The sequence below is a fragment of the Hyposmocoma kahamanoa genome, unplaced genomic scaffold (genome assembly GCF_003589595.1).
Source record: "Hyposmocoma kahamanoa isolate Upper Pololo Valley unplaced genomic scaffold, ASM358959v1 93, whole genome shotgun sequence".
NCBI classification, from domain to species: Eukaryota; Metazoa; Arthropoda; class Insecta; order Lepidoptera; family Cosmopterigidae; genus Hyposmocoma; species Hyposmocoma kahamanoa.
Window position 1 is genome coordinate 11,249,222 of NW_020654810.1, and position 23,321 is coordinate 11,272,542.

The 23,321-nt window shown below is 35.4% G+C and overlaps 2 protein-coding genes across 4 annotated transcripts in view; one reads left to right on the forward strand and one right to left on the reverse strand.

The window, feature by feature from the left end:
- LOC113237470 (cytochrome b reductase 1-like) overlaps nt 1–18,152 on the reverse strand; it is an 88,530-nt gene extending 70,378 nt beyond the window's left edge. For all 3 annotated transcript variants that reach the window (XM_026473959.1, XM_026473957.1, XM_026473958.1), the window contains exon 1: nt 18,050–18,152. The gene's annotated coding sequence lies outside the window, so the exon portion shown is untranslated. The remainder of the gene's footprint in view (nt 1–18,049) is intronic.
- A 1,273-nt stretch (nt 18,153–19,425) lies between these two features.
- Nucleotides 19,426–23,321, forward strand: part of LOC113237039 — a 26,177-nt gene continuing 22,281 nt past the window's right edge. The window contains exon 1 of the mRNA XM_026473280.1: nt 19,426–21,176. Coding sequence (XP_026329065.1) covers nt 19,440–21,170 — 1,731 coding nt within the window. The 5' untranslated portion in view covers nt 19,426–19,439 and the 3' untranslated portion in view covers nt 21,171–21,176. The remainder of the gene's footprint in view (nt 21,177–23,321) is intronic.

Genomic DNA, 23,321 nt, shown 5'->3' on the forward strand with positions numbered 1-23,321 from the left:
AAATGCGCACTGATATTTTATTAAAAAAAGTTGCAGTGCCACTCAGAGGTTTAAATCACAAAGATCCTTTTGTTTATAATATCAAGTTTTTTTTTTTTTTTTTTTTTTATTGTGACTCGGCAAAATGACTGCACCGCGCCTGATGGAAAGTGCGAATACAGTCCAGAGATGAGAGTAACGGATGGAAAACACAAATATCTTCACTCCGTCACAATCATTTTGCCGGTCTGGCCAAATGCTTCTTCACACTACGTTTGAAGGACCCGATGTTATAGAGGGGAGGGAATACATGCGCCGGGAGTTGGTTCCACAATTTGGTGGTTCGGCATAAAAACGAATTGCCAAACTTTTTAGTGCGGGACGGTATTGAACTGACCGTCCAACTGTGGCAACGCAGTCCGGCACGGGTGGTCCGCTGATGGAAAGGAGAGGAAGGGACAAGGTTGAATAGTGAATAGTGAAGTGACGGGACGAACGGGTCCATAATAGTTACAGTGCTACTTGGAGCTTTAAATCGCAAAGATCTGAGGGGCACTGTCACTGCGCCCGTCACCCTGAAACATAAGTTGACAAGTCCCATGTACCTGTAATTTCACCAGCACCCTTACCATTCAAAACGGACACACAGTAATGCTGACATTGCTGTCTGGCGGCAGAAATAGGTAAGATTCCAGAACTCCCCTGGACAAATTTTTTCACAAGGAGCTCTACTAAGATCTTTGTGATTTAAAACTCTGAGTGGTACTGCAACTGCTACGGACAGGCGTGTCGCTTACCGTCAGGCGCACGACTTGTTCGTACCGTCGCTTGGTATCATAAAAAAAAACAGACGGAGATCTGGAGGATGTTTAATGACAACTACCACTAAACGTTAACATTAAAGTGGATTTTGATAGACTACAGCCATTGACTTACAATTATATGGACGTCGGGTCCGCGCTAAAAAGTGTCCGAACTTATAGGGCGTTAAAATCGTATACAGAGCGTCATTCACACTCTAGTCTTCGTTTGTTTGACTGACAGCGAAGCAAGCAAAATTAGACAGTACTGCTATGACATTACAATTTAAATTCAACGTTTTAGCTTTTTCATATTCCTTGACATGTCACTACGTTTAAATAGGTTGACTTGGGACATTTTTTTCGTGGTTTTTGTATTAGACCCGTCGTCCATTTATTTGTAAGTCAATGACTACAGCATTATTTTGATCAGTGGATAGGCGTCACAAGGGCATAACAATAATAGTACAAAAGGAACTACTTCGATCGACAGTTTCGATAAAAAACGGTTTTACTTTTTTCTAATGTAACTAATTAAACAAGAGCAATATTAATTACGTACAAAAACGAGCAGTTCTTAAAAATCCATAAAATCGAGGTCACCTCTCAAACCCATTAGTTAAATTAAAAACAAGAAACTTGCAACAAGCACTAAAATCCCACTCCCACTAATATTAAATTTAACGTAGGCCATAAATAAATTGGTAACAGTGTAAGTTGCAAGGAAATTGCAATCCAGTTGGAATTGGTTCTGATTTCCCGGTGCTCCCGATCCAACGACCTCCGGGTTCTCTGGCAACTGGCAAAATTAAATAAGTACACAGACCATTTCTCTTCTCGCACCAACTAGGTACACCTACGTAGATTTTTATTGGCCAAATTGCTGAACTACTGAATTTGTACACATCACATCCTTTACGCTACTTTGGGTATCCCCTTTATTTCACAAGTCTTATGTAACATGTTTTAGAAGTTCTTTGTTTAAAAGGAAAACCTGAAAATCTTGGTGTTTGGTGTGGGCCAGCGAGAAAGCTGTGTACCCTATTTTAGAAAACTAAAGATTTTAACCCTACCATCTATGTATATTTACGAGGCCTGTGTTTATATAAAACAAAATCCAGGCACTTTAATCTAGTGAAAACCAGACATCCCAGGAAAACAAGGAACAAAATAGAAATACGGCCAAAACAACGCCCCACCTTGGAATTTTACAATAGAACGATGTTTATATTGGCACCTAAATTATTTAATAAAATACCAGATGCAGTTAAAGAACTAAATTGTAGGCAATTTAAAATAAAATTACATAATTTGTTAGTTACACAATGCTACTACAATATAAATGATTTTTTAATAGATAACATAAAATGTAAAATTTAACCACATTGAAATAAGAATTGTGTAAAATATTCGCATGCCAAGTTTTGGTGAAATGTACGATCTAATAATAATATACTATAACACCATTGTAAACTACATTTTTCAGCGAATAAATATCTTGTATTCTTGTATTCTTGGTGAAAATAAGAAGAAGTAGCTAGAGTGACAAATACCTAATTAATGTTTATTTCTTTTTATTAACTAATTTCATAATGCAAATTAATATCATAATGCGTTTACTACCATGATATTCATAATTTTTTTGTAAAAAACTTCCATCCGACTAGACTGGAACCTGACTGACCCTCGGTTGCCTCGCCGTGGCTACCGCTCTTACCAACTGAGCTACAGATCAAATCAGCAGATCTTACAAATTTTGTCCATGTGCTTGCTACAGATATTGGGTTTAAACGACATTTTTGCCGTAGCATCACCTTTTACAAACTTGTAGAGAATTCCGTGAAAAGTATAAAATTCAGGACCTGTTTTTTATAATGAGAAACAAAGAAAGAACTGAAATTTATTCAGCACAATACATGTGTACGAGTACAATATTATGATTTTACGACTAAAAGTGTATTGCACTGAAAAGGGTCCACTCAGCAAATATTACGATGGAGGCACAGCGCTGGTTTTCAGTGGACCCATTTCGAAATGGCATAGTTGAACAAATTAAAGAACTAAATTTTTACAACAAATTAATTAATTATTTTACTTATGTTGAATTGTTCCCTATCTTCTCAGTTACATCACGATTCGGAAATGCATTACTATCTTTAAACTACCAGCAGTATGGTATCTTTATCTATTATTTAGGTAGGTACTTGTGGCGGACTTTATTATGAAACCGCAACATTAATACCTTCGTCCTGAAAAGTAAAAAAACATTAAAGTCACATGCACACTGAGCCGAGAGCACGTACAGAAGATAATGCTGAGTGCACACTGAGAGACGACTGTGGAGTACTCAATAATGAGGTCAGGACTTGAGATGTTGTGTAAGCAGCCTAACGAAGTACTGCTTCCTTAACTTGTTACGCGGCTTGACTCCTAACATGTTTAGGTGAGGTGATTAAATTGAGGCTGAAATTTATCGTATTGAGGTACAATCATTGATCCTATAAATAGATTGCAACACAGAAAAAGTAAATCGCTTTATGCTGGCTTTATACAATGGTGTATTAAAACAGTTATTAGCGATTTTTTAAATTCTGATTAAATTCACTTGCTAAGGACGTGGGTTCAGTGGTTCGAACTTATTTTTAGACACATAATATGGTTTCGCAAAGAGTGGTCGGAGCGCAGAAAAATTTTAATGCTGGTATTATAACCAGCATATGACTAAAATGATACATTTTTATGTACATTTGCCTATAAAATACTTACAGGAACGGAGCGGTACTTAATGCGCGAACCGCAATAACGTACGAAAAATTTGTAATGAAATCAGAATTACCCCCACTTTCTGAGAGTAAGCTATCGATTGGACAGCTTCTTACGGCTGCTAATGTACTGTTACGGAACTTTGAAACGAGGAGAATTCTGAGACTTAATGGGGAGTTTGATAAAGCTCGTATGTAGGCCTGTGCTCTTACCTGTGCTGATATAATAAAAATATGAGAATAATATGAGAGGAAAAAGCATTTTCAGATTTTTTTAGCTAATCAGCCGTGACCATGAGACCTGTAACGGGCCCGAAACGTTAACTTGTTTGAGAAAACATACACGAATATACACGATTTAGATCCGAAAAATTAGTTTCATTTCCTATGTGTAACAATCGCGAAAACCTCAGAACTCGATAAGTAAAAAGTATTTCATTGATTGCAAGCACAAACGGAGTTTTTGCCTTAACGATTTCATTATTCATTTAATTTCAACTGAAACGATTGTCCATTTTTTATGTTGTCCTTAATAACTATGGAATTGATACTTTATCTATTAATAGAGTCTTCATGTGTAAATGTCACGGCGAACAAGGTGAAAGAAACATAACAAATTCCTAGCTCAAGGCCCCGAAGATTAATAAAATAACTGCCTTCGAATGCCACCAATACATGAACTAATAACCTGCCACCTGAGCCGAAAACAAATGATGTCTCGGCTAACATTATATTTCAAGCTGGTAACGAAATTCGGATCGTACAAAGACGGGTCTATCACCGCCTTCCGCGAGCCTTTATCGATTTATTATTGCCCTTTTACATTCAATTATTCAGCATTTTATATTTAACATCTCTAGAAAGAATGATGATTGTAGCAAAAGTGATTCATTGTTCTCTCCTTGTTCCGGATTAATGAGTCCTGGAACAAAGGCGTGAATATTGCATAGCAATCCGTCATCCTGCTGCTCTTTACTACTAATCTCGTTCGCGACATCTCTCATTGGGCTATGTGGCTTATAGATAAGGGAATAAGAGCAATTATGAGCTGACGCGGTGTGAGGAAGAGGACAATTTGACGTGGCCTCAAATCAGTCCGCTGGGGAAGGCTCTCCTACGCAGCTAGATCCGTTCCACCTCGACAACTAGCTTCGCAATTTATTTGTGCAACACATTATCAATGATCTACACTGCTATGCAAACTCACCGTGTTAACATAGCATGACATTTTACTCTTAGTATCTTATCATTGATCAGAAATGTGCTGCTAATTGCTCCAGTTATTGTTTTGTTTTATCCAAGTATCCAAGATTCCGTGAGAATAATTATTGGTTTCACTTACATTATAAATATACAAGTTTCGAATTAATAACAGCAAATTGTATCCATTCATACGTTTAAATAACAAATCTGTGCTGACACGCTATTAGACCCGCAAACAGAATCGTAAAGTGATTCCGTGTTGTAAAAATGGGGGCTGCGGAAGTGACTGTGTAGCACTCATTAAAGGTAATGTCATTATGGTGGGACACTCCTGCGAGAGCGTGTCATACCCGCGACACTTCCAGCGACACTGGGGAGCGGTACCACTGACATTGGAAATGTAACGTGTCATTTCACTAATTAACTGAGGGAATTATAAATTTTAACCTGGTTATGAAGTAATTAATAGCCATTTTCACTAGGTGAAAATGTGTTAAAATTTGCATTTTTTTATGTCTGTATCATTAAAAAGAATAAATAACTTATAATTTTACGACAAATCCATTAAAAGATACAGAAAATAAAAGATTAGTGAAGGATCTTTTAGAATTAACAATGTTTTCCAATAGACTTTTCGTCTCTTAATTTTGCATGTATCTTCCACATCAAACTAATGTTATAAATTCAACGCAAATGTAATTAAAGCTAATATTCTGGAAACCCTTCCTCGTGCTTTTGAAGGCAATCTTTAAAATAACAACGCAAAAGTGTTTCTACGCAAAGGCGAGAAAGCGAGAAAGAAAATGATCCCTGGAGTTGGCACTTGATTTCATCGTACAGTAAACTTGCGAAGAAAGAGCTTATTCGGGTCATTACTGTCTTTGACACAGTAACGCTAAGCCTAGTATAACAACTTTTAATACACAGAACTTTACATATTTTCATTCAGCAAATTTTGCATAATGCATTCAAACAACCACGTTGTTTAACTACGTTTCGTGTCATACTTATTTATTGTCGCAACATTCAATTCTTTTTGCTTTATGCTCATTTGTTGTTTCTAATCCTAATGCCAAAGTATATAATACAAATACTTTATAATTGCTATGTATGAATGGGACACCAAACTTATCGACACAGAGTTGCATTAAACGTCGGAATTTTTCGCTTTTATTGCAAGGACTTAAAGCCTTTTCTGACCGGTTCAAGCCCATAATTTCGTTCCGCGTTAATAAAAGAGGTAACTCCCTAATGAACTTTATAAATGATGAAAAGAAATCAAACATTCATATTTTAATTATTAAACTGCCTCCGTGGCCGAACCACACCCCGAACACTCCATACAACAGTCGAAAATTATTTACCTACTACTACTACATACAGCAAGGCGCTATCTGCACACGCGCAATAGTGTGCGTGTAGTGGCAAAGTTACCCATCACTTTCTCGCACTATTACGTTACGTGGTCAGAGCGGCACATAGCGAAAATTTTGAAGCAAATATGTTATCTAAGATTCTATTAATAGAATCCTAATAATTATACCTAATATATATTTTTCATTAATTCAGTAACTAGAGTAATATTGAAGATTTATTTCAAAAATATATTAAAAGCGCTTAGAATGTTGTATTTCGGACATGTAGGTACATACTTCTAAGTAAGGTGACCAAGGTATTTGAAATTGCTTGTCCAAGTTTAATTAATAATTAGATATATTCACTACCTACGTAATATTTATCGGCAATACGAATAGAAAATTCGCGAAGTCACGGCATCTCATTATATTGATATAATAAATCTGTATTTTTTACACATACATATGTATATTACGCTGCAGTAAATAAATGAAGAAAACAATAACTGATGAGTCTCAGACATAATAAATTTATAAATTATAAATAGGCCATTATAAATAGTAACGTAAAATGGTGTTTTATATTAACGTGCAAGTTTCGTAATGAATAAATGAAAAGTATATTCAAATATCGAAGTCGTCTTCGCGCGGAAACGGCTCGCAGACAGCCATGGTATCGTTCAGTCAATGTGACCGGCAATGTGCGGGGCGTGGTGCGGTATCTAAAACTTGGGGGGGGGGGGGGGGGGGGGGGGTCCGTTCTCTTTACTTTTTGTTCTCTGGCCGAACGGTTACCATGCTGGACTGCCACGCAGAGGTCCCGGGTTCGATTCCCGAGACGAGAGAATTATTGGTATAGTCTACTATTATATATTTTTCTCGTGAGTTTGGGTGTATTTTGTGGTTGTCTATGTGTGTGTTCATGGCACCCGCGATACAGGGTAGTGCGGGGCCATGAGTGTGTCCGCGTTATTATTATTATTATTATGTTTATTTTAATCTCTCGCCTCTCCCAAGGCCTAAAAGACTAATTTTGAATTATTATTTTTATTATTATTATTACTAAAACTTAATTATGTTACCGTAATAAGCATCCAGTAATTTAAAATCTATGAAATTGAAATAAGATGGGGGGAAAAGCTACGTGATGCGGATGCAACCCAGGAGGTGAATTGTGATCGCCACGCAATAGATGCCTGACAGGAGTGGACTCAAAACTCGAATGAAAGCGTGATGAGAACGAGTGGTGTAGAAAAATGTAAAGGATGACCTTATCCACTAAAGCAGACATTTATTTATTTTAGACTACATTGTCCTGGTGCATGACCTCCCACTACTAAACTCAATGCCAGAAATAAATGACATAACGTTTGGTTTGTCGGTAGAAATCCCAAGATTGACGTGAACATTGGTTAATAAAAAAATTCAGGTTATCAATTATTATTTTTAACATATCATTACTGTAAAAATCTTTCTTTGTTAGTTAGAAACTCGTTTGCAAAAAAAAAAACTGAGATAATTACAGCACAAAAGAAGTTTTATTCATTTAAATATCAGTATGATTGAAAGTTCATAGTAACTCTACATCACTTTTAGATCATTTTTAACGAGTTAACTCGTTCGATGGAAGATTTTAAACTATTATGTATTTTTGAAATTTTTTTATGTAATAACTGGAGTTATTACATAAAAAAAAAGTATAGTTTGTATGCCAAAAGCCGACAACCAGTACAAAAATCTCAAAATACACAGGTGAATTTGGTCAACTCGATAATTTGACCTATTGTAAGTTAGTTTTTATTTGGTATAGAGCAACACTACGATAGAGCGTGGTCACGGGTTCAAGCCCTAAAAGGGTTGAAGAAATTTTTCTTCGTGTTCAATGTTTGTATTAATAATCGTAATTATACCATTAACTTATCAGTCTCTAAAATGTTTGATAAAACAATAGTAGCCAGCAAAATCATAGCGCTGATTGAAAAATATTGTTATCAATGTTAAGTGTCCGAATGTGAGTCTTTCGACAATTCAGAGAACATGGCAACGATATTAAGAGATCAGACAGGTTCTGAAAGAAAATTGGTATGTAACCGAATCACAGGGTGACCGATTCCTGATAAACCGAACGTAGAGAAATCGCAAATCGTCTAACGTGGACCTCAAGAAGAACCTTGGAAGGAACCAAGGAAGTGAGAGATGCGCAACCTGTGGACGGTCAGGAGGCTTCATGCTGCCAATATAAGCAGTCACAGCCCAGACCCTAAATTACTCGTTGAGCATAAACTTGCTAGACTTAACTTCGCCAGAAAACAGGCTACATGGTCACAAAAGGACAGGAGTAGAGTATTGTTCTTCGGTGAGACTACGATGTCTCAATCTGGTGAGGACCGCGAGTGGTACGAAGACTTGTGTTTTGAACAAATCACCCCTTATGGTGGGGAGCTCCATTATGTTTTGGGCAGCGATTGATTCGATGGACCATACGGCGCTAAAGAAAATCGTCGCCGCGGAGTGGGAACATATTCCACAGGAGATCATATGGAATATCGTCGAACACATAATTAGAAGAATACAAGCTAGCTACAAGCTATGGTTTTGTCAAGAACTGGTCACACTCGTTACTAAATTGTTACCATTTTTCCTTTACGTTGCTAAAAAAAACAAAAGTATTTTAGTTTTCTTTTACTTAATGAGTAATAATATTTTATTGAATGACGGTTTAAGCTTGAACCACATTTTCTCAGTGACTTAATCAACATTTATTGTAAAAAATTGCTGATACCACTTCTTATATAATCATTCATAAGATTCTGAAGGTACTTGTTACATATATCATTAAATTAACTGCAAGTAACAGTCTTTGCAAATGATATAATAGAGTTGGTATTACAGTTTCATAAAGATTCATTGCAAGGATAAAAGCTGCATTGAAAGTGGAGTGTGAAAGCATCTCTGTTTGTTGATTGCGAAAGCTAAAACTGAAGCCATCCGTATGTTCTACCAAGAACGACACTCCCGCGCTCTATTTTTGTCGCTGTACTATTTACTAAGAACCCCTTTTACTAAGAATTATAATTTATTTATTACTTACGCCCTGCTACGAACTTCAAATTAATGAACTCAAAGTAAAGTAAACATTTAGATCAAACCGTATTTGTGTGCGTACATTTAAGTTGTTATTGGTTTAACGTTGTGTTGTAAAGATTTTGGAAAATTAGAAACCGAAATTTGTGAAGCATGCAACTTTTAAGCATGTTTCACATGTATAACTCGGCTACAAACATATTAAATAAAATAAAATAAAATATTTTATTTAATTATATAAATTTTAATTAAAAAAATCGTTCTCAAAAGTTCGTGGAATTACATCTGTTTACCAAGTTTTATTGAAATCGGTTAACGGCAAGTGGGGCAAATCTAATAAGCCGAATTCATCCCCTAATTTGCTACACACAGAAGTGTAATAATTTCTTCAAATTTGAATGAGACCACTACTGAGGTATCTACTTACCATCAAACAAAACTCATTGAAATTGGTTCACAAACGTTGGAGTGTACGCATAACATGCACTCAAACAAAAAATACAGTCGAATTGAGAACGTCCTTTTTCGATTAAAAATTACTACTAAATCATGAGCAATTTCGCCGCAAAGTATCACGTCAATAAGTAATTCATATCAAAATCTGGGGTACTAGATCAACGACAAGTTCTCATATATTCAACAAGGGCAGTGTGTTGGAGGCATTCTGGAAGACAGGTTAATTTACCCTGGCCCACTTTCTCACACAATACATTCCGCGGATTACAATAGACTCGCAGTATTGGATGAATGAAGTTTGTAATAGAACTCCGTCATGTTGGTGACCTTCTTACGCGAAAATTACTACGAGTCGTAGCAGCTCTGACTTTTTCTCCGGGAAGTTTTTAATTGGTAAGTTTTTTAAGGAATTGACCTTTTGGTCGTCGATCAGTTCAGACGGTTACCCGTCTAGTCGCAGAATATTACTAGACACTTGCAATAAGATAACCAAACCAATCACCTGGTCTCCAACTAAATAATTCCATATGCTAATTTCGAAAAGTTCGTTTCCCAGATTGGTCCTACGAAGAATCGAGCCTAGGACTTCCTTATCAAGCGCCCATAATGCAAACTGTTGGGCCACTGAGGTCGTCTTCGATAATGACGAAGTGTAAACAAAGGAAACCAGTGACCAAAGTCGAATGACCAAGCGTAACCGGCTCTTAAGTAATATGAGGATTAACATGAACCTTATTTACACAACATTATGTAAAATTATTTTTGGACCCTGAAATGGTAGCGCTAGTATATATCTATCTTAGAAGAAATTACTGCTATCAAATTCTGTAACTTAGCGAAAAGAAAAAACGAAAGTGCCTAAACTAGCTTAGAGATTTGGTTAACCATCATTGATTAAACAACAATGACAACGTGGAAAAGAATAACAGTAATCAGATATGCGCCCGGGACACAAAAGAATAACGACGACGTAAACAAGCAAATCGGGCAACAACAGGAAATAACTACCTCTTCATCTTGCAGTTCACTGATATGGAACACAAGAGCAAATGTTGCGCTAGACAGATGTATTGTCTGCTTAGTTTGTCATTACTTTCCCCTGTAAATAAATGCAAATCTTATTTCTAATCAAGACAGTTTCTACTAAACTTGAATAGGTAACTAGTTCAAATTGAAAACCTTAAAGGTAAAACCCTAGATGCTTGAGAAGAAAGGCCTTGAGTCCGATGACTAGAATTTTTTTGAATTCTGGTCTTGTCACTTTTGGTAATCTGCCGTCCGCTAACTAAAATCCGGCAAAGCGACAAAATATTTTTTTGAGATATCACAAAAAACCATAACCCAGTTTTGGAATATTGAAATTGTTTAATGTTATTTTAGCTATACATCGTTAGGGTAAGTTCTGAAAAGTCAAACACGTCACCTAATTTGCACTGTCTTTTATGCTCTATTTTTGCTATTTAAAACGGATATTTGACCATTTGTCACTTAGCCGTATTTTAGTTAGTCGACGGCAGTAATGCCCCCACTGGCACTCATGACATAGGGTATACCTAATTTCTGCCCTCCTTATCATAACTAACGCAATCGACATTTTCATCTGGGATCAGCGAAAAGAGATCTACAACCGCCCTCCAACCTTATTTACTTTCAATTTTATTGTTAAGCAAACACAGCGTAATTGACATTTTTTAAGTGACAATAAAAGTTTAGGTGCTAAGCATTAATTATGACAATGAAGATTTAATACCAAGTAATCGACGTAATTATCCAAACATTTGTAACAATAAAAACACAGAATAAACATTTTAACAATTGACTATAGAGAAAGTGAACTGCAATATTAAGCCATAGAAGGTTTATGACCTCAGCACGTTTTGGATACAGTCCAAAACAATCACTTCGTCTCTGAATACAAGGTGCGTAATATTGCAAAAGTTACCCCTGTACATTCGGTTCAGCATACGAAACGCGACCCGTCAATTAAACTATCAATGAATATCTAACAGCGATTGCAGGTGCACCGTGCGTGCGTGCACAGTGAAAGTATTACGCGAGGCGCATCACTTCGCCTAATCGAGAAATTATTTTCTCGATTAGTCTCGAAATATATATAATATATTAAATTAATTAACAAATTATGTATAATAAATCGAATTTAATCTTTAAAAGCTATTTAATGTTATTGAATGGGAAGCTCTAGAATCTTTTCAGAATCTAGAAATAAAAGGATGTTCTATAATAAAATAAATAACAAGAGAAGACAAATGACCACGACGCCGGCTTTTATTTTGCAACCTACGACAATATGTTACAGTAGGTACAATCTCCCGATTATGTATCAATGATAATGCAACAACAATGTAACAGTGATAGGTCACGTAATATCTTTTACGGACACGGTGCCTAAGCGTTTAACAAAGGAAATTGAATAAAAATTTAATGACCATGACAAGGTATACATGTAGAATATATTTATTATTTAAAAATTACTCTTATTAAAGAGATTTTGAAACGCAATTAAAATGTTTGGCATTTAAAAATATTTTGACGCTTACCTTTCTTTCTTCAAAAGAATAGCCAATGAAAGGTCAATAATATAAAAGTTGATTATTTCCGTACGTATATTCAGAAATGTAATAAAAAAGTTATTATACCCTTAGTTCCTTTTTATATCAAACTTTATTTACACTGCTACTATATGAAACAATAAACCATCAATTTGTGTACAGTGTTCAATTTAGTATATTGATTTATCTTAGCTTTACGACTTCCTTATAAAATATACGTCATAAGGAGTTTATTTACGACCCCTCGATCAACTAGTAGAGATTGGAGTTTTCTTAATCTTGTGGGTATAATAAACTAAATTTGTTGGTAACATGTTGGTACTTGTAAATTCATTCTACATACGTATGCCAAATAATCATGTATTAATTACATACACAGTTACATGGTAATTATACCGTTCGACTAACTGTGAGAGGCGAAATCTAGCCCGGTGGCATTGGTATCCTGTCCTTCCGTTTAAATCAGAGCTCGATATTATCCGGATTTTGTTTTATAATTATCGGATATATACGTAGGGCATACCGAAAGCGGAAATTCCTGGAAGTGACCACTAACTTGTAAAAGAAACTAAAAAAAAACAAATACAAAATTTGGAAAAAGAACTCTTTGCGAGTAGGTTACTTTTTACTTTATGAGAGGGTCCTTTGTTTTTTCATTGTGGCGTCGTTTTCAAAACTGTAAGTCGCTATTACAATGAATTTCAGTCCACGATTTTGTGCGATTTGCAATGTGGCTTAAGTCAACAAGAGAGTTGTTACAGACTTCAATTGGCATTTGGTGATGAATCCCCATGTCGTAACTCTGTCTATTCGTGGTTCAGTGAATTTAGACGTGGACGTGATCCTTTGGTCCACCATCGTAACTGATCTTTCGTAACCAGCTACGAACATGGATTTTTTTTCTTCCTTTGATAACCAGCTACGAAAACAGAATTAATTTGTCGTTTTGGTAACCAAGTTTCGTAACCAGCTACGATACAAGATTTTTATTTCTTTTTCTGTAACTGGTTACTAATCGGGAATAATTATTCTAGGTTTGTAACCATGTAAGTGGGTAAAAAATACCTACACTGGGTAATATACTATTACAACAAATTAATATATTTTATGATTTTATTTGCCACAAATGGTACTTATTAACTATACGTAACTACTAACTATGCTAAATTACATTATAATAGAACATGCCGATAATCTTTAAATTTTGAATAGACAGATATACCGACATGGTGAAATTACAAGAATCCTCTTCTCGATTTCTCGACTTCTATGAAACTTAGTAAAATAAAAATATCTAATAGGTACTAAATTAGTATAACATAAAATTAAACATAAGTATGAAGTAATAATCATTTTGCTAAAATTAAAAGCAGAAAGGTGCGATAATCTCTAAACAGTGACCTACACTTATAGTGTTTTTTTCTAAGTCTTGAACGGCAGAATTTATTTCAAAATCAATTTCTTGATATTGTTTACTTTTATTTGACTTAGTGTTTGTACGAATCTTTGTTTCTCTAACCAAAATTTCAAGAACTTTGGCCAGAGGTGGATTTTTACGGCCCACATATCTATTTAGTCGGGCGTGCCAACCCTCTAAATGGTTTGTTGTTCTAAGCTCTTCACCAAAGCAACACCATTTTTTAATAAATTGGACGTCATTTAACCAAAAATTATTAAAATACGAGTTAAATTTCACCACTTGTGGGCATTTTGGTGCTCGTTTCATTATGTATTTATACCCTGACATGATATATTTTAGAGGTAATCGAGCCAAACCCATGCATCTTGATACATGTCTTCTTTGCACTCTTGACTTTAAACCCAATTTTTTAGCCTTCTTTAGTAAGCTGTTGCAAAAATGATAAAAACAACCATTAATTTGAGTTTCAGGAAAAACTTTTGCAATGGCATTCATTACAGGTTTTTCGTAATCCAGAGTAATTTTCACTGGATTCCATGTACGTAATCGACTCTTGAGCAAGTTAAATAATATTTCGTAGGTTTTTTGATTTTTATTGTGCAGGAATGCAAATATTAACGGAATTACTTGTTTTGTTGTTGTTTTGTAGCCATGAATGGTATAAATTTGATTAAAAGGTGGCGGGCATGACTTAAACGTCCCATCAAGTAAAAAATGTTGATTGTCCTTTAAAAGCTCATGAACGTCAGGAGGGCAAAATACCATAATTCTGGTCTCTTCATATTTGTAGTCAGCCAATAAAAAATATTCATATTTAACTGGTATTGTTACTTCTAAAGGATTTTGAAAATGCAACTTAGTCACGCCCATTTTTTTATGTCTTTCGTTGTAAAGACTACTTTTAATGTTGTTAAATTTGGGTAAGTCAGCAATTAAATCCACGCCATCATCTTGCAATTGACAAATAGTTTCTTCAAATTGTTTCTGAATTGGATCGAGATTTTCTCCAACTTTTATTTTTAAACAGTTAATTTTTTTCAAAATAATGTTTTTGGAGAAATTCGGGATACAGCCTTCGTCATGAGGTTTGTCTTTTACAAATATATTATTAGGGTCTAATGTTATGTTTCCTTTACACTGAATTTTATTGTAACATTGCCAAAATGTATTCCCGTTGGTGTAAATTTTTCTTTTATAATATTGACGACCGTTAAACAGCATTTTCCTTCCTCCACGTTTTGTCGACACAAATTGAATGGGATTTGAATCATCACAGTCCATTTTCAGTTTTTTATTATTTACTAGCAAAATTGGTAGTAATAATGATAATTTAATACTGAACTAAATGAGTAGTCTTGAGGTAATTATTGAAAATAAACATAGCAAAATGACATTTACATGACATCTAGATAAGTGAATATAATTATCTATGAAGTATCTACTATCCAATAATGACAAAATGCCTACCTACCTCCTTACATGGTTACAAACCTAGAATAATTATTCCCGATTAGTAACCAGTTACAGAAAAAGAAATAAAAATCTTGTATCGTAGCTGGTTACGAAACTTGGTTACCAAAACGACAAATTAATTCTGTTTTCGTAGCTGGTTATCAAAGGAAGAAAAAAAATCCATGTTCGTAGCTGGTTACGAAAGATCAGTTACGATGGTGGACCAAAGGGACGTGATCATCTTCATAACGATGCACGTGAAGGTCGGCCGGCTGCGGTTACCGAATTTAATATTGATATCGTACAACAACTGATTGAAACTGACAATAAAATTACTTGTCAGCAAATTCGTACTGTATTAGGCATTGGAATGAACAAGTGCAAAAGATATTGCATGTGCATGTTGAAGGTTCAGAAACTTTGCACTCGATGGAACTGCATAATTTAACGGAATACCGGATACGACTGCATTTAGCGTGGTGCCGTAAAATGATAAAAAAGTTTAATGGAGGACAATCATTGGCTGTATATAATATCGTGATAAGTGATGAAACTTGGGAGTACTGCTTTGAGCCGGAAAGAAAAAGCCAGTCCGCAGAATGAGTCTTTCCTTTTGAAGATTTGCCGAGGAAAGTTAAGGAAAGTCGTAGAAAACAAAAAGTGGTAAGAAAATGGTTGCTTCTTTCTTCGGCAAATCAAGACATTACACTACTGTAGCGCGTGAAGACCAAAGGACAACTGAAAAGGAGTAACTGCAGATTGGTATACATGCTAGCCCAATGTTTGAAAAAATTCGCGAAAAGCGTCCTCGAAGCAATATCGACCTTCACCACGACACCCCTGCACATTCCGCTAAGGTAACTAATGTGTACTTGAAGGCCTTAAATGTGAAGCTGATGGCCCATCCGCAAGGTCTGAGCTGTACCCAGACCTTGCACCATGCAACTTCTTCTTTTTTCCAAAACTCAAAGATAAACTTAGAGGTTTCCGATTTACAAGCCCGGAATCGGCGGTGAACGCATTCATGAAGTAATTGAAGAGGTCCCTACGGAAGACTGGTCCATCTGCATTAGGTACACAATGATCCAACGAATGCAAAAGGGTGTGAATATTGAGGGTATATACTTTGAAAAACAACAAATCTATTATAAACGTAATATACGGTCTTACTTATCACAATCCAGAACTTTCAGAGTGGCCTAAGTAGGTACCTATATCCCATAATTATCCATGCTGATTCATAGTTTTGTCTCTTTAATTTTTGACTAAAAGTGACAAACAGTGAGAAAAGCACACAAGATCATTGGAGAAAAGTAAATAAACACGAAGAAAAATCTTTGAGCAAATTATTTGTTAGGCGACTTTTATATCAATGGACATTTGACACGTCTGGATAGGTCTCTGATAATTACCCATGGCACGACATTGCTACCAGTAGCATTTTGCAGTCCCAATTAATTTTGTAAATATTATAATTGCCAAGGTATACTATTTATCAAAATAATTATCGTGACAATTATCATTTCGAAAACTCTGGTTGAAATAACTGTCTGTCACTGATACTGTCAAACTTTCGACAGATACTAGACACAATAGTTTAAACGGCAATATTCAGTCTCGAAGACAGAATATCGCCACCGGTCCATCTTTCGCCTCCTGTCTCAAACATATAATATAAAATATACTTTATATTTCGACAATATCAACTAACAGCTTATTAAAGACTAACGTAAACAACACGTTACTATTGAATTAGTTAAAGAAAAACAAATAGTAATACCCTACGAATCAATGATTATGATTAGCTAAAAAAAGATACTCGCATTTGTTACACATGAAAGACTGTGTATATAGGTGAGTGGGTACGTAATACCTAACAAAGTATAACAAAACCCACAGCACAGGTAATTCGAGCTAACCAAGTTTGTTCAGGTTATGCCCAATTAGACGTACAGAACTGTGATGCTTCAGAGATAATTCGGGATCGTACCTCACTCTGTAACGTAATACAAATAATATTACTTGAATAGGCAATACAACAATAAATGTTTTTCGGAATTTAAATTGATATTATTTTGTTATTGTATGTCATATGAAGCTTGTAATATGTGAACTAAGTTCTTATAAAGTTTAAAACTGTGGGTTCGAAAAATTATAGAAAAATACAGATTGACCGATAACATGCAGTTAATGTGTATTTGTGATTAAAACTGAAATATTTAATTAAGTTTTAATAATCGACTGTAAATACAAAAAGACGCAAAATAAATGTCAACTAATGAAAGTTTGAAGTACAATGAACGGGAAACTGCATGAAAAGCGAATAATTTACAAGGCGAATGATGAAAACTTATTATTATTAGAATTTCAGAGAACGTGTGAATGACGGTCTGACAGGCGACCCGTTTTATCCAGTTTGGCTGTACATAAACGTATTATGATTGTATTTCGTTTTGAGTTTGAAAATTATTTATTTAGAATCATTAAACCAGCCCAAGTATTAAGAACAACCGCCCGTAATTCATGAAATCATGTATCTATTCTTTGTGTATTGTTCTCTACATTTGTTATCGACGTACATACTTACATACTACATACGTCGTACATAAATATATATTATTAAAAACCGGATCATTGAAGTTCTAATTCATAAATTAGGCAGATAATGAATTAAATAAAGCACTGATTACATAACTTCGCTGTAACAAGTACATATTACTGATATATAAAGTTGGAGGGTGCTACAGGGAGGTGAAGTTGAACGTCCTAGCCGTAGCGTCGGGTAGAGATAGCAACATGGCGAACGGATGCTGCGCGCAAGTGCCTCCGATCCGTACTACGCCCGAACAAAGCGGCCCGCCCTGCCGTTTGAGCCGCTTCAGCACCTGGCGCAGCGCAAAACACTTTTATGTATGGAACGAGCACTCAAATGGACATGTTCACTTATAGACTAGTGTTATCGACGTACAATAGGTGGTAGGCGAGCAGTGGGCAAGATGCGAGACGAGTCGGTACAGCACGGTAGCGCGTGTGGCGTCGGCAGCGCGGTCCGCGGGATACTGGCGGGCAGCCTCCGAACCGAGGCGCGCGGGGCTGCGCGACCCGCGGTTTCATTAAGGACGCGAGCTACGCCGTAGCTACGGTCGCGCCCCGGCCGCCGCTCGCCTCTGACGAGAAAGCTCCAGCCTCCAGCTCTTTTGATTAATCCACAAAGCATGCTTATCACATTCGCACCCTCCTAAAAAAAAGCCCATGGGAAAAACAATCTGTGCAACGGTATGCATTAAAAAATATTTTCTATCTGTTTTTACAAATTAAAGAAAAAATTAAAAACAACATAGTTGGGAATTATACATTATAATATAAATGTATGATTTCGAGCGAGTGCAAGCACTTCCTATTGCGTAATGTTTTTTTGTGTTTGAACATCCGTTAGATTGTTTTGTTAATTTACATAAAGATGAGCTCTGTTCTCAGCTGTGGCTAGATTAAAGGCTGATGAAGTGATATAATCGGATTATATTAACTATATTTTGCCGAGTTCGTTGCACCACTGCACAAAGAGGTTCTTTTGATTATAATTCATGTTTCAGTTAGTACATTCAAGAGCTCATCAAGCTTATAATAATTACTAATAATAACACTTCATTTATTTACTTCAAATACGGTACCTAAAACAAAAGTTTTAATAAAAAAATAGTGTCAATACAAACATGTTTCGCATGCTTTAAATAGCAAGCCAACGTCTGATGATAAGGTATTAATTGATTACTACACAATGATCTCATACACACAATAATAAAAAATAATGTCAGAAGTTCATTATGTCAAGGATGATAAAAAGTGTAATACGTCATTTTTACAATAATGGAAAATTATTATTCTAAATTGTCATTCGCACTGCAATATTTTTTTATAATTAACCATTCAGTTCAATTCAGTGTATCAAAATGGCGTAGGCACTAAACCTTTAAACCCATCTGGGTATTACAATCTGAGACTAGAACGAATGAAGCAACAATGAAGTAATATAGTGAAAAATTAATCTTTAATTTGATTGAAAACTATTTTCTTTTTTCAAAAATTAATAAACCTACTTTTAGCTCATTAATAATATTATAATTTTTGCCAAATTTTGACACCAAACCTCCAGCTTCAAATTATGACGCAACAAATATTTTTGTTGCACTTTGTGAATTTTTATACTTGAGAATTTTTAAGTTTATTTTCGTAGTGTTTATTTGATGCTTTATACACCAAATTATACAATCATGAACAAAGAAGAAGCAATTTTGTTTTTGTTTTCAATTGTGCAGGAAATCAAGCGAGGTTTCGATACTCCGGTAATTTTATTAACAATGAAAGATTACGCGGAGTGTGTATTCATCTCCCTGGTAGAGATGCGCACAGCACTCTTGCATCGTGCTGCGCCGGAGCGCGTGGTAAGCATCATCAGCGACTTTCACTTTACCTGGTCGCAGGCCGTCCAAGACACCGAGAGCTTCAAACGGCAAATCAAAGATACGCCGCGAGACAGCATAATTACCAAAGCAGTTGATTTTACTGTAGAGTGTGCTATAAAAAGAAAAGAATATTTTCAACAGTATATTAACAGTTTAAAGGACACGATGACATTACAAGAACATGATCTAATCGGAATGGATTTAAAAACAATAACAGACATGAACATAAATCTTCAAAGTGCGTTGCGTGAAAAGCAACAGACAATGAGGAATATTGTAGACTCGAATGAGTATTATCACAAGGTACTCGATGAAACAGAAGAGCTTATGAATTGGTTGGACGTACTGAACGACAACCTTGCCATTCAATTCAGCAGATTCGTCGGAGTTAGGTTTCCGTCGTCACTTGCGACCGATCTTTCCAAAACACTGCAACAAATTATAGAAGAAGTTGCCGGATCATCAAACCAAGAGATGATGCAATTAAAAAGTAAAAGCATGTTAAATAAAATCGGCCGAGGCTATGCAGATGAATTAGAAGTGAGAAAAATCGTTGAAAAAATAAAAGATCTCGAGAACAGAATTGTACTTTTGAAACGTGAAAACTCTTCTGCGGTGGCGTCTTTACAACACAAATCTATATTTCTAGAGCAACAGCTCAATATGATGGAAGATTTGAAACAATCTCTGTCTACCCTGAAATGCAAAAGAAACGATGACAGTACGCAACTAAAGTCCAAAGAGAATACGCATATATTCGATCACTTGTTACCGAAGCAAAATCGACAGTGGCTCGTAGAAAGGCTTATAAAACAATGGAGTAACGCAATAGTTAGCGGCCTAGAAGGAAAATCTATCATTTCTATTTTAAGCGTTGCTGATATGAAAGAAACATTTTGTGACGATCTGGGAAAGTTTGTCATAGATAAATATGGAAGAAAGTTATACTCGTCATATAATGAAGAGCTTTCGTTTTATCAAGTAAACGAGAAAAACCAACTTGTCCCAATGAGCGACGATGATAAACACGTTTACTTTTACGATGATTGTGGTAGATATTATATCAATGAAATTAAAAACCGTGTATACAAATCACACAAAGATGCTAGCGAATATATGCTTAATTATGACGGAGTCTTAGTAAAGACTAAGGAAATTAGAAATGGAATAGCATATTACTATGATAGCCTAGGCCGATATTACTTGGAAGAAAATGGAAGACAAGTATACTTAGGAGAGGATGGTGAAAAGTACGAGCATGATGGCCTCGGAAATTTAATCAAGATTTATTCCCACATCTATTATGAGACGTGTCCAAGACCTCCAATTGCTGTAGAAGAAACTAAATATCTACAACAAACTGTAGGAGTAGCTTTAAAAAAGTGCATTGCTGAAGTTGTTCTCCGTCAACCGCAAGATCCTATTTTATTTTTGGCGCAAAGTTTAGAAAATTACCGATTACAAGAACAAGAGCGACAAAGTCGGCGTGAAGATGAGGTGGGATTAATGGCGGAGCGCAGGGAGCGCATGCGCGACCTGGAATCTCTCCCTACGTTCCCTTGCCCTGAAGGAGAGTCCAATGATGAAGACTACAATTTGCTAACGTACAATACATCGTTCTTTTAAATATTGGTACGTATTATTGACATAAATAGTGATAAATAATAGTTGTAATAATTTGTTTTTAAGAAATACATTAAGTAAAAGTTAGTAACTGGTCAAGTGTAAGTGAAACTTGCACAATTAATGTTCCGAACCAAATGGCCAACAATTAAAAAAGAATAGCAAAATATTATAAAACGTTACATCAAGATTCAACCTCAAGACTCCAAGATTTTAAATACAAACCTGCTATATAGATTTTAAGACTTTCGTGGTTATTCACTAAATGATTATCACCAATATCAGGTTTCTTACCACGCTATGACTTCTTTTTATTTTCCCGATATTTCGGAACGGTTGCACGCTCCATGGTCACGAGTTCACAAACCTGCTGTTAGATAATTTTGGGGAAAAAATGTCTCCCGATCGACGGACAGAGACAAACACCCAAGTGGTTTTAATGAAATAAATTTTGGTTCGGAACAATGTACCTAAAACAAAAACAAACAAACACCGAGTGTTAATAGGAAGCCTGCGACTGAATTTTCTATTGATATCATAATTATTTTGAGACTTACAGCCGTAAGGGAGCCGTAACTTTTGTGGCTCACTTCTGCTTCCATTATGATATTTTTTATTTTTACATTTGGACGTTTCCCATTTGTTCGTTCGCTAATCCGATCAATATGTCCAGTGGGACTTTCTATCCGTTTGTCATACCAGTTTAGTAAAAGGAATTCTTACTCCCCTTATTCGAAAAAGTATTCAAAAATATACAATATAACTCAAGAATGTCGTACAGTATAGATTTGGTGATGGCAAGAGTGACCAATTGGTCGAACTTTCGAACTGACAAACGGCCAATATTTTTATTTTTATTGTTTCAGTGTTTTAAATAAAATATATTTTTTGGACAAAATATAAATTTTTAAAATTTACATTAATATTTATTTACATGAATGTCTTTTTCACGTTTATTTTGATACCACACATAATATTATTTGTACGTGTATTTGTCACAGGTTTATTTTTAAAGTTTCCTCTTTTTGACATTAACTTTGTTATAAATTATTATTAGCTTTTGGGTTATATTTGAGCAAAAAATTAAAACTTATAATCGAAGATAAATTATATTTCGTAGCAAACATATTTAATTAATAACTGCGTTCCATACAAAATGTTTCTCTACATACGTGCAACAGCGTTTTGTACATAATTATTATTTACAAAATATGTACCTGTGTCTAAAGGTGATCCGAATCTAAACCCTTGTATTTAAATACATAAATTATTATTTATTGTTTATAAAAAATAAAAGAATTTTTTACATAGATTTTTTTCTCCTTTTTTTCATTAGTACCACCTACATAAGTGAAAGTTTAAAACCACATATTTCTCCATTAGGCTAAAATTGGACAAAATATGTTAATATTGCTTACTTAGATCCAAAACGTTAGGTACTAGGGATTGTCAATCATTATCTATATAGGCACATAAAAAAAATTGTACGGAGCGGCCTTGCGAGCGTGACTCGAAACAACTAACCAGTTTTATTTTCAATATATTTGACAAACAAACCCGCATCCAGCCTCAAATAATGCAAAATTCTTAGCACTTTGTTAGAATTAGTTTACCAACTTTTGTTACATTTTATGTATTCTTGTACTGAAGCTTAGGTACAAATAAACCAAATGGTTTGGTTAATCCTAACCATTCACGCATTCCAGCTTTCGTAAATCTGTCTTCGTGCTGTCGTCATTCGCGCAAATGAACCATCTCGCTTTTAAACTTTCGCGCAACTAACCATTCGTGGAAATAAGCCGTCGCGCATTATGGTGGATTCACAATGCACAAACAGTGGCAATATATTGACAACGACAACTCCTGATTGGTTAACTCAAGGTTATATCGCACAACGCGATAAATTTCGCCAATATATTGCCAGAATTTGTGCATTGCGGATCCATCTTTATAGCTTTCACGCAACCGTCATTCGCGTAATCGGCATTAGCAATCACATGGGAGACTCATATTTATGATATGTAACCTCAATCTAACATAATTACCGTAGCAGAAGAGCGGGAATCCCTACAAGCACAAGTATTTAAAAGGGAGTCTCGAACCACGCACTATAAATAATAGGGGTTAAAGTATGAAATTGCCGATTTGTACTGA